This window comes from Phalacrocorax carbo, chromosome 17 (genome assembly GCF_963921805.1).
Source record: "Phalacrocorax carbo chromosome 17, bPhaCar2.1, whole genome shotgun sequence".
In the NCBI taxonomy this organism is placed as follows: domain Eukaryota; kingdom Metazoa; phylum Chordata; class Aves; order Suliformes; family Phalacrocoracidae; genus Phalacrocorax; species Phalacrocorax carbo.
In genome coordinates this window covers 6,658,634-6,676,701 of record NC_087529.1, presented here as the reverse complement: position 1 = coordinate 6,676,701, position 18,068 = coordinate 6,658,634, and the positions used below count along the sequence as shown (strand labels likewise).

General features: G+C 42.6%; 3 protein-coding genes across 7 annotated transcripts in view; 1 reads left to right on the top strand and 2 right to left on the bottom strand.

The window, feature by feature from the left end:
* The first annotated feature begins 53 nt into the window (after positions 1-53).
* IFT20 (intraflagellar transport 20) lies at positions 54-2,593 on the top strand. Its single transcript, XM_064468187.1, has 4 exons — positions 54-347; positions 653-738; positions 1,580-1,683; positions 2,165-2,593. The coding sequence occupies exons 1-4, from the start codon at positions 221-223 to the stop codon at positions 2,244-2,246; spliced, it is 399 nt and encodes a 132-aa protein (XP_064324257.1). The 5' UTR covers positions 54-220; the 3' UTR covers positions 2,247-2,593.
* Positions 2,594-3,406: 813 nt separating this feature from the next.
* Positions 3,407-6,835, bottom strand: TMEM97 (transmembrane protein 97). 2 transcript variants are annotated; one of them, XM_064468185.1, is made up of 4 exons: positions 5,343-6,579; positions 5,169-5,244; positions 4,899-5,043; positions 3,407-4,374 (listed from the first exon to the last, which is right to left on the bottom strand). In XM_064468185.1, exons 1-4 carry the CDS (start codon positions 5,546-5,548, stop codon positions 4,124-4,126), a joined length of 678 nt encoding a protein of 225 aa, XP_064324255.1. In that variant the 5' UTR covers positions 5,549-6,579; the 3' UTR covers positions 3,407-4,123. The 2 variants fall into 2 exon arrangements, with proteins under 2 accessions (XP_064324255.1, XP_064324256.1); XM_064468186.1 differs by lacking the exons at positions 5,169-5,244; positions 5,343-6,579 and adding an exon at positions 6,628-6,835.
* Positions 6,836-7,001: 166 nt separating this feature from the next.
* Positions 7,002-18,068, bottom strand: part of NLK (nemo like kinase) — a 67,735-nt gene continuing 56,668 nt past the window's right edge. For 3 of the 4 annotated variants that reach the window (XM_064468178.1, XM_064468177.1, XM_064468176.1), the window contains 4 exons: positions 15,436-15,522; positions 13,494-13,692; positions 11,603-11,696; positions 7,003-11,062 (listed from right to left, as the gene is read on the bottom strand). In XM_064468178.1, the coding sequence (XP_064324248.1) occupies positions 11,008-11,062; positions 11,603-11,696; positions 13,494-13,692; positions 15,436-15,522 (435 nt within the window). In that variant the 3' untranslated portion in view covers positions 7,003-11,007. Of the gene's footprint in view, positions 11,063-11,596; positions 11,697-13,493; positions 13,693-15,435; positions 15,523-18,068 lie in introns of all 4 variants that reach the window. The other variant, XM_064468179.1, reaches the window with a different exon arrangement.

The window sequence follows — 18,068 nt, the reverse complement described above, 5'->3', positions numbered from 1 at the left end:
CGCGCCCCGCGGCGGCGGCAGCGGCGGGACTACATCTCCCATCCTGCCCCGCGGCCGGGGCGGCTGCCGTGAGGTGGCGGGGGTTCTCGGAGGCCGCCGCCGAACCCCGACGGGACCCGCGGCCCTCCGAGCGCCCCGGGGCCGGCGGGAGGGCCGTGGCCGCCGCTGAGGAGAGGCGTCCCGCTCCGCTCCCGTCAGCGCCGCGCTCCCCCCGCGGGAGATGGCGCAGGCGGCGCTGGGCGCGGCGGGCCTCCACTTCGACGAGCTGAACAAGCTGCGGGTGCTGGACCCCGCGGTGGCGCAGCAGACGGCGCAGCTCCGCGAGGAGTGCCGGGCCTTCCTGGACAGTAAGTTCGCCCGGGGCCGGACCCCTCCCGCCGTCTCCTGAGGGGATGCGGCCGTGGCGGCGCCGTGCCCGCGACCCGCCTCCCGGCTCGGCGGCTGGAGGGGGGCTGTGGTGACTCCCGTGGGTGCCTCAGGGCTCTGACCCCTTCTGTGGCCTGTCCGAGAGCAACGAAAATCTTAAAATGTGCTCGCTTACAGTAAACTCTAAAAACACGAGCTACATCTGAAAACTATAGCGCGTAGTAGAAGCATTAGTCTTCTTCAGGAGTGTTTTGACTATTCCTTGACATTTTTTTTTTCTTTGCAGAAATAGTAGAATTTCAAAAAATAGTGGGTAGCTTAATTGAACTTGTTGATCAACTGGCAAAAGCTGCTGAAAGTGAGAAGATGAAGGTACTGTGCAATTAGTTACTGGCTCGTCGTGTACTCTGTACTGTGCACGAAAAACCACGTCTCTCCCTTCCTCCTTTTACAGCATAAGCAATCTTTTTCTGTCAGTCTGCATTTCCATGGTAGTTAACATCTGTCTGCTGTATGAAAGCCTGGGGTTTTTAGATATTAACGTCCAAAAGACTTTTTTGGGCACACTCAGCATGTCACATTACTCATGCATTTAACAGTCCTACTGTTGCTGCTTATCTATGTATTTGCACATAAATAGGAAACAATTATTTTTTTTAATGACTCCTTCTACTAGTAGAGGTTTGTCTGCAAGAGGCGTGAGAGGCTCTGTGAGGAGGAGGAGGAGAAGGAGGGATTTCTGAAGACCAGATCAGTGAATAAGCTCTATAACTGCCTTTGAAATTTGCTTTATGTATTTCTATGTGACAGGAAATGGTGTGGGTTTTTTTTACATGTTACTGTAGAAATAGAAATTCATGTTTAGCACAATTGTAGGTAATTGCTTTTTTTCCTTATTTGTTCTGAGGAAAAAAATATAACCAGAGCTTGTCTATCTGTAGGAACAGTCACCAGTGATCAGTGTGCATTTCCAGAGGAGTCAGTGACTTTTGTTCCTTGAATTTGAAGGAAGTCTCAAATGCCTTAATCTGCCCAACCTCTACAGGGACTGTTTGAGTACAGAATGATTGGTGGGACAGGCAGACATCACCCTCCTTTATTGTTAGCATGGCCAAAACACTGCAAAATCAACCCACTAGTAGTGAAAGGGGTTAAAGAAATAAAAAAAACCCAAACCAATACAACTACATCACTGACCATCCTGTTTTGACAGGCCATTGGTGCACGAAATTTGCTGAAGTCTATAGCAAAGCAAAGAGAAGCTCAGGAGCAGCAACTTCAGGCTTTAATAGCTGAGAAAAAGATGCAGCTAGAAAGGTAAGTTTTCTCTTGAATACTTCTGGGGCATTATGTGGGCTAGAAAGTCAACCTTACCACCTGTGCTTGGCTGCAGGACACTGCTTTCTTGTGTCCTGTCCTGCTCTGCTTGTCCTAACAGTCCGTCTGCAGCGAAGGCGTGTCCTCCTGCACAAAGCATATGTGGAACCCGGCAGAGCCACAGGCCTGGAGTTAACATAAGGCCCCCTCTGCCACTCATCAAGATGGTTCATCTCTGATGACTTTGTGGCTAAATATAGAGATCGTGCAGCTGAAGACATGAAGACATGAATAAAACTGTAATGCGGCACCATGTGCCTGACTTGTAAAGGCACTTCAGAACTGCGAAGCCTAACGCGTGCAGCCGCGGCTTTGCGGGTGCCTGGCACACGTAGCCTGACTTGCCTTCGCCACAGACATTGTACTAAACCGTCCAACACGGGCTGGATGCAGCTGGTAACTGTTTGTTTTTCTCTTTCAGATACCGAATAGAGTATGAGACACTCTGTAAAATTGAAGCAGACCAGAATGAATTCATTGACCAATTCATTTTTCAGAAATAGAGGATTTTAAGATTAAAACCAAACTAACTTAGAAACTTGACCATTCCAGAATCTTGAGAATTTAAAAAATATGCAATTTTTCACTGTGTACGAATGAAGAGATGGTTTGTACAAATGGAAGCGTCTTTTAATTCAGTGTGAATTACACTAAAAGTGGCAATAAGGAGGGCTTTCTAACAGATGTAAAGACTGTTCTGTCCTTTGATTTTATAAAAGTTTTGTACAGTCAGTAGTTCCAATTCAAATTACAGTTGAATTAAAACTACTGTTGGCTATGTTATGCCTCTCGCTTTTTGAAGCGTACAGCTCTTTCAAAGAAATTGGGAAATAAATTATTGCTTTTCAGACTTTCTGAGTATACCAGAACTTGTTCCTTCTGCTATGTTATTTTTGAGCTCAAGCGTTTACAACTCCCTGGCTAGACATAATGGTTTTCCTGTATATTGTGTTTTTTCACGTTGGTAAAGACACAACACACAAGCAGCAGTAACTTCTGTCTATACTGACCAGATTATTTTTTCTATAGAGTTAGGAGAAAACACAGAAATTTAGGACTAACAGAATGGATCACAGACGCACCAAAAAAAAGCAGAAAATACAGCAGAATTAGGAACTTTAAACTATGCCTGAGGTATGTCCATACAGGTAATAATATTAGAGTATAATTCTCTCATGGCGCTGTTAGCGCTAGAACCGCCAGCCGGTGCGACAAACCCCTCTGAGCGCAGAGACACCAGCAGTAGTCACAAACTGTAAATATGAACGTGACGCTGAAAAACTGAATGGCTGTGAGCTGAGGTCAAGCCTCCTGGTGAACTGCAAATAGATGCATTTTATGTCTGCCTTTAGGCAACCAAATACAGAAATGATGGCCTTGTCAAAGCCTGCGGAAGGTTTAAATTGCCTACCCGTGAAGTCCTGAAACAGACAGGCAGTGACTGAGAAGCCGCCTCGGTGACCTGCGATTTTACACAAGTCTCCAAATTTGATTCTTGCAGAGCAGATTGAGAACTTAAAAAAAAAACAACCACCCCACAATTTCTCTCAGTAGTAGGTTTTATTTACTGTAACTTATGCATGCTTTTACTGTCTGAACTATCTATGACCTCAGGGTCATTTTTAGTTCCCTTCAGTCATTCCCTTAAGAAGAGTAAATGCAGTTTAATGCGTTTAGTTATTTATTTCTGTACTAGAAGTGATTTCATAGAAGAGAGACGTTTACAATTCCTGAAGTACTTCACAATCCTCCAGGAAGTATGCCTTGTGGTCAAAGTTCTCTTTACGCATTGGGAAATCCAGATTTTGGCACATTTATCACTGATTGGATATTTCCAATTAATCAAAATTAGGAATTGTTAAGGGAAGGGGTGAGGAAGTTAAGAATTATTGTATGACTTGAAATGCTTCAACAGCCTAGCTTTGCAAATCTGTATATAATCAGTTATGGATTTTTCAGAACACGCTCGTGGAAGACAAATTTCTTTCTTAAGTGGTTTTTCCAACAGTCATTGTGGAAAGAAAAGCATCAGCTGCAGTTTCTGTGCCCGATCACACAGTTACACATCAAATGGTTACTTATTTTCCTACTGCAGATGCACCGCACAAAAGTGACAGCAGGAGAGGTGTGAGGTCCCTTCACCTGCCTGCGCCCAGAAACCATACGGAATTGCTAATGCAGGCGGCTGCCAAAGCTGTTTCTGATTAAAGGAGAACCGTAAACTCAAACCAATTCAAATTTTTCTTGCAGGAGCCAGATGCTCCGGCAATAGCCTTTGCAGCCAACACCACAAGCCAGCTGTTTGTCCCAGAGGGCCACGTCAGCACAGGGTCTGAATCAAAGCCAGGATGAGTGATGTGCTTCCAGCCACCAGAGCGGACTACTTCCTTTTCCTTTTCTCCACGTGGTTGTAGTGGGGGTTGTAGAGCATGGTAAAAAGAATCAGAAGCGGTATCAGCAAGTACGGCACGTATACGGACAGCAGAATGAGACGCTCGCGTTGTGTCTGGGGTCCCAGATGCTCAGACTGTGAGAAATCGTGGAACAGGACATGTGCGAAGATAGCACACAAGGTTGTAGCTACGTGGGTGGAGTAGATAATGGCGGGAGTCCGTATCCATTTGCAGCCACCTGTATAGAAGCAAAAAGGAAATGATATTCAAGTATTTTGAAACAAGCAGAATTTAGTGGCTTTTAGATTGACACAACATCAACTGCTGTATCTGACAGGATGAGCTGTAGGTCATATTGCATAGGCAGTAGAAAAAAAACTCGTACCAGCAGCAACCCAGGAAAATTATCTACCTTTATGGAAACTGAGAAGGATGGCGTGATCGGGAACATTTTACAGTAACAAACTGAGTACACAGGCTTGACCAGAACATTATCTACCTTGGAGGCATGCCAGATGTCAAACGTTGGTGCTGGCTACGTATAAATGGCTGCAGTGGAAAAGGACCTACAGTGGCAGTTCTTGTTTCTGACAGGCCTATTCTACACTGCTTTCTCAGAGAAAAGTTGCCAAGAGGATGGCACAGCGCTCCGCTCCACACGGTACATCCCTGTAATTGCTAAGACTTAGAAACTTCCTCTGCTGTACAGAAAGCAAGCGAAGTGCTGCACGGGACGTGCTCCTACACTTGTTTCTTACCAACCTTTTAAGAAGGCGTACGCTGCAATGGGGAAGAAAGGCAGTTGTAAGAAGGCTTCGCAACATACAAACGCCTTAAACCACTCTGGGGGCTGGAGCATCATGGGGTCTCTAAAGGTGGCCGCGTACCACTCTAACAACTCTCGCAGCTTAAGAAAAAGAACAAAACAACAGGTTAATAATGCTGAACATCAACCACAACGGGAAGAATTGTGACCCTCAGCCGGCGGTCAGACGAGGCCGTTGTTGCAGCGGGGAAATCAAGCGATCTCACCTCGGTACACGAGGCTTCTCGCTGCGGTTCTGTTTTAATAGGGACTACATTTCTGAAGTCTGCGAAGTGATGAACCCTTTGCACTAAGTACATATTAAATTTGCAATTTTAGGATTTCTACAGCATTAGGTGCAGTTGTTTTCCAAAAACAATTTCTGAAATGTCATTCCTTACCAGAAAAAAAACCTGAACAACAAAAGACCTGCACCTTGGCTGTGGTAGACACTGAAGAAGTCTTGTGTTTCCTCTTTCTGACCAGCTGAGGTGGGCTCAGCTGAGGAGATCCAGAGGCACTTGCTGTGTCTAACCAAGAGGCGTGAGCCCAGCCAGGTCTCGCCGAGGCAGGAGGAGTCTGGGCCTCGGGCAGCTGGGGAGCGCATCGTTACAGCACCAGGCTCGCGCCTGGCCACCGCTGCTCCCACGGCTTGACGGAAGAGTTTTGGCTTGGCATGTTGCAATCAGTTTCCATGAGAGAAACGTAAGTTGCAGCATGGCTTTAAGGTGGACTTTGAACGGAAAGATAGGTATTGAGATTTGGTGGTTAACTGTTAACTAAAAATGGTTTCTGTAGTGGAGTAATTCTACAGGTGATTCCAATGGCAAAAAACACATTCACTGATCGTAAAGCCTGGACAGAAAGTTATGGCTGATCTCATCCTGATGACAAGAGTTGAACTGATTACCTTCTATCCAACTATTGTTTTAATTCATTTTATTATGTTCATAGTCTACAAGTTTATTCAAAGCCCAGCAAATCAGATTTTTACTAATAAATTTGGTTGCTGGTGTGCCCACTTCTGGTAACCATTCGCTTTTACGTTTTTGGCAGGAGCACGAGCGAAAGTCAGGCTCGCAGCGCGCCAAGGCAGCGAGAGCCACAGCCGGGGGCACGCGGCGGCGCCTGGGGGGCCTGAACGCAGGGCGCGACAGGTAGGGCGGCAGGCACGCGCCTACGCAAGCTGGTTTGGCGGCGCCAGTTTGCTTTCCTCTACTTGCAAAATGCACAACGTACCGTAGCGGGGAAATGGTCATCTGCACCGACTCATCGGGGCCTTCCCTCGCGCGCTCCCCCACCTGTGGGCATTGGAACGGGGAGGAGCAGCCCGCGCTCATCTGGGTTATGGATTTAACAAAATAAAGATCAGTTACAGCTGCCAAACGCACTGATAAACGACCACAGTTACTGTCCTTCCCAAATAAATGGCTTGGCTAAAAATATAAGTCACCACGTGGGGAGCAGGTATTGGATTCTTTTTAAATATCACTTCATCGTAGGGGATGTGCTGCATTTTTTTCTCGCCCCTTACGTCTCTACATACTAGATTTTGTAAAAAATGCCACAGGATCCATGAAATCAAGGAGAAGGTTCTGCACGGAGTCGCTTCCCTTCGAAACGCGAATGGGCCCCGGCCCCGACAGCCCCGAGCGCCCCCCCCGGCCCCGGTCCCCGGCTACTCACGCCCGGCGGGTGGAGGCCGGGGGGCAGCAGCGCCTGCAGGTCCACCAGCAGCGTGATGGGGATGTGCGAGAGGAAGTACAGCGCGAAGAGCCGCTCCCGCCACCGCGGCCCCGTCGCCATCGCCGCGCGCGCCCGGCCCCGCCCCGGCCCCGCCGCGCGGCTGCGGCAGCCCTCGGGGGGGGGGGAGGAGGAGGAGGGATGGGGCGGGGCGAGGAGGAGGAGGAGGAGGAGGGGGGATGGGGCGAGGAGGAGGAGGAGGAGGAGGGATGGGGCGAGGAGGAGGAGGAGGAGGAGGGATGGGGCGAGGAGGAGGAGCTCCCCCTGTGAAGCAGCCCCGCGGCCCCTCCCTAGCTGGCGCCCCCGCCCCGCTACCCCGGTTTTCTGCAGTTTCCACTCATTTCTCCCCTTTCATGGCAGTAGCCAGGAAAAGGGACGCGCTGACAGTTAACCTCCTCTTGTGCAACAGTTCGGGACAGGCTAGGCTATCTTCTGCAAAGTGTAAAGCTACGAGATTTAATGGATGCCTTCTCCTCTTAATTTCACACCTAGGATCAAACTGGGGAAAAACCCAACTTCTTTACTGTCCCAAGGGGCCTTCCAGTGACGAGTTGACCTTGACCTTCAGAGCTGAAACAGCCACCGCAGCAAGTTACAGCATAATCAGATAATTCAGTGGGTCTGATTCCATCCTTTATTGAGCACAGAAGTTGTCCAAGGTGTACACGCAGATTATATACCAATTATCTGCTTGGATTCCAGTTTCCCCCATTTCTCAACGTCACAAACAGTTCTAAAGTAACCATACCTGAGCAGGATTACAGAAGTACAGCGAACAGAATCTTCTATCAAGTTATACTTGACAGAAGAATTTTAAAAAGTTACAAAGAACAAACAGTTCAAGGATCTCAAGATACTCTGGTACTAAAAGCAAATAAAGGGTAAAAAAGAGGATTAGAAAAATTGCTACCCGGTAAATATTAAAACCACCTGTTGGGTCTGGTGAACATTCACACACCCCCAGCAGGTCAAACAGTAAAGTCCCAAATACGGCGCTAATAAATCGGCTGAAGGAGAAAAGCACTTCGTAACTTTCATAAATTAATTGATTTGAATCAGTCAATGGCATTTCACCACACAGCAGGAAACGGATTTTAGCAACTTACTTTTCCACAGCTGATCTTGTTTAGCTCCTTTGCATCACCTTCAAGATGTACACACAAAGAGATTGGCCTTCCAATAGCTGGGCGTTCCTTTGACAGTTTGTGAATAATTTTGAAGTTATTCTTCGCACTCACTACTTCTGTACTCTTCTCAAGGCACACAATAAAAGGAGATGCAGAGCTACATTTAGAGAGCTTAAAACTTATGATTACAATCGGTAATTCATTCCACATTGATATCAACAAAGCTTAAAACTGATTAAAACACAACTCTGAAAACTGCGAGCCAGATTTTAACCTCATTGGGAAAGAAAGCAGCTCTCTCGCCAACCTCACGCTTAGATCACTGCGTACACACGTGTGCTTTCACTTTAGAAGCAGAACTCTGTCAAAGACAGCTCTTTCATTGTGATCGACTTACATTAAACATGTAAAACGCAGCTGAGGCTACAGAAAACATTAAACATTACCATAACTGGTTTCTATATATATTTGCACACACAGTTGTAGTCACGCATTTGCGCCAATTCCAGTTACTCATTCTGCACAGTGCCTTGCCCACATTCGTATGAAGACACGCTGAAAGGTAAATGTCCAAAAGACATTTTATTCTTTTTACATTTATGAATGAGACTAACCCACGGACCTCTAGCGATTCGCTCCAAAAAATACGCTGATGCACAGAGCGGTCCTCGCCGGTCGTGTCGCTGTGTGCTCACGCCCTGACAAAACCCCGTGTCAGAACGAGGAGACCCCGGGAGCGGGCTGCCCGTTTGCACTCTCACGCTGAAGGAGAATCTCACGAGCAGGCTAAGTAACAACGGCAGCGATTTAACGGCAACTACTTTAGCAAGAGACAACCATGAAACAATAATGACGCCACCATCGCCAGCTCTAAAACATGTAAGAATTTAGCTCATAACAGCATGGAGACTTTTAAGAAGAGGTTGGAAGAAGAGGCGTATACATGAGCCACAACCAGTGTCTGCCCTGGGAAGAGAAAGCACGTGCTAAGAAGCCTTATTAGTTTATTTCTGTGAGGCCCGGAGGCTTGACCTATGTAGTTCAGTTTTTTGATCTTTCAAAAGGTCATACTCATAAAACGCAAACACTTTCAGTCACATTCTACACCACCACCGCACGTGGGAATCTTTGCGTTAGGACTACAGAAGACAATGAAAGCATTTGTGCCGAACAAAAAATGACATGAACTTTACAAATTAAGTAAAACCCAGCCGTGACTGGATGTCTTTCAACCTCCCAATAAAGTGCAAGTCGATTGGTTGTTTTGATCTAATCAGCAAGTTTTGCCTTTATCCAGGGTCAAGCTTAGAGAGTAAATTGATATTTTGTTTAAGGATTCATACATATGTGCATATACATGCACATATATATGTGTCTGTGTGTGCACGTGAGCGTAAAAATCAAAACCATGCCCAAAACAAGACGTTATAAACTCTTTTTACTCTTATTCATTTAGGCAGCATTTAATCAAGATTGCAACAACTTATTCTTAAATAAAGGTGGGAGATCAGGCAGGAAATAAAGATACCACCACTGCTTTTTCAAATGTCACATTTAATGTTTTCACCACTGTACTTCAAATCTACATTTTACAAAGTGACCAGCAAGTGTGCCACATTAACTGACCAACCTCTGAGATTTTACCTTTCATACCAGTGTCTTCTCGGGCTCTTTTAATTAAACACGTTTCTCATTCAAGTGAATTGAAATGCTTCAGTTGGTTTTATTCTCAGGAGCCTCATAAAAAACAAAGATATTGCACCATCTTTGTTCAGTTATTCAATGTTTGTCTCTTTCACAGCAAATAATTACTTCATTGAAGTTAAAACTTCCAAACAGAACTTACGCATAGTCTCCAATTTCAGCTCAGATCACTCTTGTTGAAAATACTCTGCTAAATACAGATAACTTACAATAACTTTAACAGTTAATTGTTCATAACAAACACCATGGTTTTTCTCCAGACCAATGCTCAAATTTTAAGACCACCCTTTAGTATTTCTTTGTACAGGTGAAAAACAGTCTTCAATTTTCTAGTCTTGTTTTAAATATAAAAGTTGGAAGGGACATTCAAGTTTCAAGTCTCCACACTGAACTTAAAAAAAAAAAAAAAAAAATCATGTGGAGGTCAACAAACCAAGTTGTATACTCCAGGAGGTAGAGGCCTTCAATTTGTGTTCATATATACATATGCACAGAATTCAGTGTTCCAACAGAAAAAGAATTAGCCAAAAAGTAATAAAAGTTATTTACTACTGTGACATTTCAAGACTTCCACAGCTTTGCCTAAAGACACGAACACAATTAACATAATTCCCTATGTGCTTTTTTTTTTATCTTTTTTTTTTTTTCTTGTCTCAACTGTCCAGTGCAGGAAAAAGTTCTCACAAAATTTCACAGACCTAAAATGTGCAAGCTAGTTTCTCTCTATACAGCAATGATGTCAGGGATCTCTGAAATTAGCCCATGAATGGAATTATTTACACACATAGAAGATGCATGCTGGGGGGTTTTATGTAAGAAAGAGCAGAAAAACTTCTAATAAAAATAGATTAAATATATATATATATTTATACTGGGTAAGGAAACAGAAGTTTAGTCTCTCCTAGTCACAAACTCATTCTCTCTACTCACAACATTTGATTTTAGAACAGCACACATCACCATCACAGCTCTAGTGAGAAGCTATTTATAGGATTTGATCATCAGGTGACGCGCCCACTTACCGCGGTCACTGTCACCTGACGTGACTTCATGATTGGTCGCAGTCAAGTTTTCTGTATTCCTTAGTTTTAGAAAACCCAAAATCTTCAGGAATGGCTCAATATCAAAACGTATGTCTATCTTTTTGTACAATCTCACTTCAATAAAAAAAAGGAAAAAAAGAAAAAAGAAAAAACCTCCCCAAATTTGGTTCAATTCTGTTTGTTCTGAGCTGAGCCATCACAGCTGCACTAGAATTCATAAAACACGTGCAACTCTGGGTAAAATATTTTCTTCTAAAAGCACAACCACTTTACAAGATTAAAAGTCTAGTACATTTCTAAATATTATTCATATTGTACAAGTAGTGGTTGTTAATTTAAAACTTCATTAGTAAAATTACAGTACAAGCATGATTAGCCTCCAGAATTGCAAATCCCAGACTCCAGTGGAAAGCTACATTACATCTTCAGTAGTATATTAATCTTCCACTTTATTCCCAAACCAGTGGAGATGGCGGCATCTCGGATGGTTGAGCAACCGTGGAACTAGAATGCAGGTGACAGAAAATCAGTGTTCATTTGCAATAGCTAACAGACGAGAAACCTAATGCTCCACCAGTAAGCAAGCATTTCAAGCAAAACAAAAAAACCACCCACCAAAGCCAACCCCAAACACCCCAGGACCAACAGTTAACTACACTGACAACAAATCTTTTGCTATATTTTATCTACTTATTTTCTTAACCATTCTTCATCTATCTGTCATTAATTTTAATGTCTTTGCAGCACAATTCAGCAATCAGAATTCAACTTGTCAGTCTTTCAATTCTAATTTTTAGTCTGACTTCTGTACTTTTACACAAAAATATTACTATTAACTTCTGCATATTTTACTTAAATTCTAGAAGAATTCATTAAAGTGTTTTTAAAATGTAACGATACATTTCCTTAAGGTATTTTTTTTCAGAAGTAATCTATGAGCCTTTCCTACCCTCAGAAACTTAAAACATAAAGACATTTCGGATGTGTGAATTCTGTACTACTAATAAATGTGAATTAATATCAGATGTGATTACATACAGTTACCTAATAAAGCTCTTAAAAGCAGCAGACTGAGGGTTGATGCAGAGAGGCACTCTGTTTCCTTTCTGCTGTTCCAGAATGAACTGATGAATTATTTCTGTATATAGGAGAAAAATAAAACACACCACGCCATTAATACTTTTTGCTTCAGTAAAATGCACCATAGACTGGAGGAAAATATAGTTTCCTTTACTGAAAGTACACTTTGGTAAAGATTAAAGAACTCCAGCTTCCTCAAATCTCGCTTGATGCCGTACCTTATAGCAAAAATTCACGCAGAGCTCTCATACGCACACTGAAAGAAACGTTTACAAAGTAAAATCCTAATCACCACTATAACACTGAACTGACGATAACCGGTTATAGATTAAATCCCAATTTTAGGGCATAACTTTTTGAAAAACAAAGGATTCTCAACTTGAACTTGATGTGCAAACACCAAGAATACAGTCCTATTACTCAGTCCAGTTTGATTCATGAGTTCAGTTCCTACCACCAAGCACAAAACTGCCACTTGAGATGATTAAAACAAAAAAACAGATTGTCATAAGGAAAGAGGAACTCTACATACAGTTGCCAGATAAAACATCTTTTCACACACATGCAAGCACACACCCCTCCCTGAAAAACAGAGCCTGGGAGGTCTGGCGACAGGCTGCTCCTCATAGATGTATCTATAAGCAGCAGCGATGGCAGCCAGCACAGAGCTCCACACGCCCGGGTGGTACGTTAGAGGCAACATGCTGGCATCTGCATTGCTGCCAGCAAACTTTAAAGGCAGCTTTTAGAACAACAGATTTCAGAGAAGACAGCAGATCTATGTACAGCTCTGACAAGTGGTGGCCAGAGAGAGGAGGGAAACGGAAAGAACAACAGGATTAAAAAACAACGTTACGTGAACCTGTAGGAACTATAAATGTGAATTTCAGAATTACAAGTTCAGGCAACATCCGAAATAAATCATGCTATTGTGGCAACATCATGGAGTATTTTTGTCCCAAATGACCAAATTGTTTGTTCGACACTGCTGAGGTACCACATTTCTTCTCCCCCTCTTCCTCTTGAGTTATTTGCGCTGCCACCAAACAGAACCGAAATCCCTCCTGCTCTTTCTCACATTGTATTGCTCTCATAAAAGCACTGCTTTCCTGGTTGGATCTGATATCCAAAGAAACAAAGTCTATTTTATGTCTTGTTTGCTATGATGCAATCAGACTTCAAATCTCTAGTGCCACAAAGCGACTGCTGCCATTCAGTAACCATCTGCAGCAGTAGTTTCCTCTCCCAGGCCTCAGGACTGGTTTTCCTCACGACACCATGTCACGACTCAGAGCGCATCCTCTGCATTACTGCCAGACCCGCAGCGGGGCACCAGCAACAGAGCTTATGACAGCGGCTGCTGTAGCGGCCCTTGACGTGGACATTTCAGCGTGAGCACCGTGATAGATGAAAGGAAACAAAGCAGGAGAAGTACGAGACTACTCAGCTTCAGTTCCTTGATGATGCTGACCCTTTCTGCAGGACAGCTATCACAATAACACCTCGCACCCCAAAAAAGCAACAATAGTGACTTCCCTTTCCGCCCGGTGCAATCCTTCAACAAACGAGTGGCATGGGGAGCACTGGCATCAGAGAAGGACGCTAATAAGGTTTGAAACCAACACACTTCTGCATGTCAACTAACGCATGAGATATTATATTATGCCAGAACATTTACAAGCAATTCTGGTTTTTTAGTGAAAATAAATTCTTTCCAGCATCTACTATGGAAAAATATCTAAAAGAAAAAACCACCTGGGTTAGTGCATGCATCCAGACTGCACATCCTAACTACAGACCACTAAAGGATGGAGCAGGAAGATAAATGCCGGTGCAAAGGTTAATTACTACTCACCTTTAACCTGCCGAACAGAACTGAGGTTCTTTTCAAAAGTGTCATCAAATTTGGGATTAGTGATGGGTTCAAAATCACTAGTATAAACTCTTCCAGTAGATGTGGAAAAACAACATTTACACATACAAGTATGGTATCGCAACCGCCCTTCATCAAGATATGGGTGAGCTAAGGCATCCTTAGCAGATATTCTTTTGGACTGAAATATTGCATTTAAAGGAAAAAAAAAAAAAAGAATTTAGGATATTTTCAGATGTATTGAAACAGTCTAAAGAATACTTACACGTCAATTAATTCTAAATTGTTTTATAAACGCCTAATCACGTTAAAGGATTAGTTCAGGTCAGAAAAACATTTTACATCTGCAAACACTGCCACTAGGGGGAAGATTTTACTTAAAAACAAGCAGCGTTGCTACGATGACATTGACCTTTCTGTACTAAAGCTAACGGCACAAAATGCTAATATGATTTTTAGAAATACATTTTTCAATAATTACTTTCTCCAGATAACCTTCAAATTATGACTCCTACGATAAATCAAAATAAGCACAAAGAATTTAATGTTAGCAAATACAGCATTTTGTATGTCCATACTCTGCAAAATATTTTGATGTGTTCTTAAGTATATATTTAAATTAAACCATGAATTTAAGCTTCACTGATAACAGAATAATTCAAGATATGGCATCTGGAGTTCTGAGAAATACTCTACACATCAAGTTTCAGAAAACAAGCAGTGATGGAAGTGCAAGGAAGAAGGGAGTCAGAGCAATGGTTTTAATTATAAAGTCTACTTCCACGTTATGAAGGCTTTCTTTGTGCATAACTCAAGTACTCAGTCTCTAGGTGTCCAACACAACCCTGTCAAAAAAGGAGAACACTGTCTGCTTCTAAAGAATCACAGCCAGAAGTGCTACTGCAAGTTCAAGGTGTAATGAAATCATTGGTATAGGTCAATCAAAAAAATCAAACCAAACCTCAAACAGAACAAAAGTACTTGCTCAAAGTTACAGAGCAAAAGCAGTGGCCAAGCCTAAAGTACAACCCAGCTGTCCCAATTCCCAGGGTATCTTTTAGATGAAATTAAAATCACCAGTTCTAAAGGATTGTCCTGGTTCTTCAAAAAAGCCAAACCCACGTTTATTTAAATGTGGTTTGGGAATAATTGTCTTCTGAGTGTCAAGGGAGTTAGAAAGGAAAAAAATTAAGTTTGTTTATGAGGAAGTTATGGTTGAACACTTCTATGATTTTGTTTAGTAAAGAGAACTTAAGGTTTAAAAAAGTAAAATCAGAAGGTACCGCCTTCTGAATACCTTATCAATTACAAGCTTCCTCCTTTGCAATTCAGTCAACTTGTCTATTTTGCATTTGAAATGTTAGGGATTTTCCTGTAAAGATGAAATAACTAAGATCATCAATTCAGGTATCAGATTTTCTGGTGACAATTTTGTATAGTAAACCCAAGGGATGAAATCCAAAATCCACAGCAGCAAATTTTTATTAGAAAAACAGATGCTCAGTGCAAAAAAAGACCCTGTTATGTGACTGTGGGGATGCAGAGGGAATTTTTTGTGTGTTGCAAGACCATGAACACCCACGCGTCTCTAATTAGAACTGCATCAAAGTATCTGATGTTCTGCTACCTACACCTAGCTAGGAAAAGATAGCATGATTCATGAACGCCCTCGTCTTTCTCACTCTATCGTAGCTTTCTTCAAAAGACCACTATATTTTAAAGGCAAAACCCCCGTTCCAGGGGGAAATTAATTGACCAATTATAAGATGATACTTTTACGCCTTTTACAGACCCAAAACTACTGAAATGCAATGTAGAAGAAAATCAGTTAAAGCAGTCCTTTACTTAAAATCATCACGCAAGTAGTAGCCAACAACAACTCTTAAAACAAAAAGTATTAGAAATAATTTTAAATCGTACTTACTGGATCAAAGACCAACATTCTGCAAAGGAGATGAACTGCTTCATGTGTAGCTTGACTGGAAAGCGTATACAGGACAGGAAGGGATGGCTGTAGGGGAAATAGGAGAAAGAAAAGTAGGGATAGTTGTCCTGTCAGATCCATCAGCAAGACAGCAGTGTTACAGCACGCGCTATTTTACAGTTACCAAGGACAAACTTCTTGTTAAAAAGGACACGCACTGCTTAACGCTTTCCAAGGCAATAATCGCTATTACAAAACTCAGCAATTGTAACCAATCTAACTGATTATTATTGTTCTCCTTAGTTCAAATGCGATCCCTGGACAAACCTATATTTATTTATTTTTCCATATAGGCACCGCTTTAAGCTGTAGCTCCTCTGGGGTTTGATTAACGACATCATTTCCAGTATTACATTTTTCTGATCTCAATCACTGCCAAATAACGGATTATTTTGCTTTTCCTTACCCAGGCAATCCATATCTAACTGGCAGTGACATCTAGTACAATTAAAACGACCTTCAGGCATACAGCACTTTACATAGAGATAAATAGGCCAACTACCCAGGCTTGAAGGACTGGGGGAGGGGGGGTCCAGTGAGCTTCCCCCTTGTTTTATAGTGTGGTACTTGGGGGCATGAACCACATGGTTAAAAAAAGCTGGAACAACCCAGAAGCTGACAGCAGCAGCGTGATTCCTGCTCTGGTTAGCCCCACACAAAACAGCTCGGCAGATCGTTTTCCTCCTGTATTTCCTCATTTTGCTCACACTCACAAGCACGACAGCCTGCCCATTCTGAAAGTTTCCCGTTTTACTTAAGAGTGGAAAAAACCTTGTGATACAATTACCCTAGCAAAGACCAATTCTGAAGACTGGGGACATCCAGCGCTTTCTGGGAATATGAGCACATAACCTTCCCTACACTACAGATCTGGAGGCAAGCGCAAATCCCCCAGCGATACGTGCTGCAGAGCACAGGGATTATACAGCTGCGGGTATAAAGACAACTGCTTCTCCAGCCTCAGCAACGCTGTCGGGCCCTGCCAGTTCAACAAGCAGATAATATTTTAACAAGATTTTACTCAACATATGAAGTTGCCATTTGACAACTTTTAACTGCACATACTCTCTAGTCTGAAGGTCTCCTTTGACTCTGGAATTAAAAGTTAACACTGAGGTAGCAAAACACGAAGACAACCCCTGTCCCCACATTCCTAACACGTAGGAAGAAGGAAGAAGTACTGCCTGAAGTTGCCCACAAAAAAAAACCAAAACAAAACTAAACCAACAATAATGTTTATGTGATATGCCTTTCATTTTAAAGCATTAGCAACATCCTAGGCTCTCTGGAATGAGCTTCAAAGACACTTTGTTTTTTTTTAAGCCACAACGTCAGGTTCCAAAGTCAAGTAAAATATATCCCTGCTTAATTGACATTGTTCCTATTCCTATTAATCTTAAAGAATGTCAGCAGAGTGCAATAGAGTTAGTCTTCAAAGTAAATAGAGTCTTGCAAAACGAGAACAGTTACTCCTCTAAAATGAGGGGGGGAAGTAAGATGGGGAAAGGAAGTCTCAATTTTCACACCTAGAAGAAAGCAAAACCACAAACCGATTGAAAAAAGAAACCAAAACCCCCAACAAATGCAAAAAAACCCCAAACCCTGGAGGTATTAGGCCAGGCACTGCTGCAAAGAAAATTCCTACTACGGAGTATGGTGCTTCCAAGTCCAATAATCCTAAAATTATATTTATTTTTTTTTTAAGGAAATAAACCGTCACATACAGACGCAGCCACACATACCTTTGCATTCTTGAAAATTCAAATAGCATTCATATTAGCTAGCAAATGCAGGTGTTGGGAAGAGCCATTAAGGCAGGAAGAATTATACAGGGTGATTCACTAGCGTGTGTGATTAATTACTATTGAGATGGGAGGAGAATATACTAGCTGGCTGACAGAAATGACTAAAACCATTCTGCCTAAAATATAACAGATCAATTGAAAGCTAGCTAGTGTATTTATGGGACAATATTAACTGGTAAACTTTGCATGGATCCGCAGGATTTCCAGAACTGCACTAACTTTTAACTGGTGTGCAATGCTAATATTTTGCAGGCATCTGTTGCATCTACCTATTTAGCAAACCAAATGAATATGTTATCGAGTTGCTGTAAATTTGTCAGTATATCTAAAAATTATGCCTCCACAGTGACATCATTGTAAGTTAACCCTGAACTACCAACTACAGCACTACGCACTTCTCAGCCTTAGTTTCTAAGTGCCCTCTACAGAATGTAAAGCTATAATATTTGGTAACTTCATCTGATTTTTCTAATTAATAAGTACCATCTACACAAAAAAGCACCATCACCCAAGCACTGTGATTAAGTAGGTTTCATCCATATACTGGGGCAGAAAAATGTGATTACATTCCTTCCTTACAGAAGCTGTTGCATCCAGTACAAATGCAGGATGCACTTTTTGTTTTTGCTACACTTATGCCCCTTGTTTGCAGCTTGTTCGCCATCCCACGAGCATCTGGGTATACACAGCTTTTGGGGACAGCATTTTCTCAGGAAACTGCAATCAAGTCCACAGCTAGAGATCAGAAACAGTCCTGACAGGGTACTA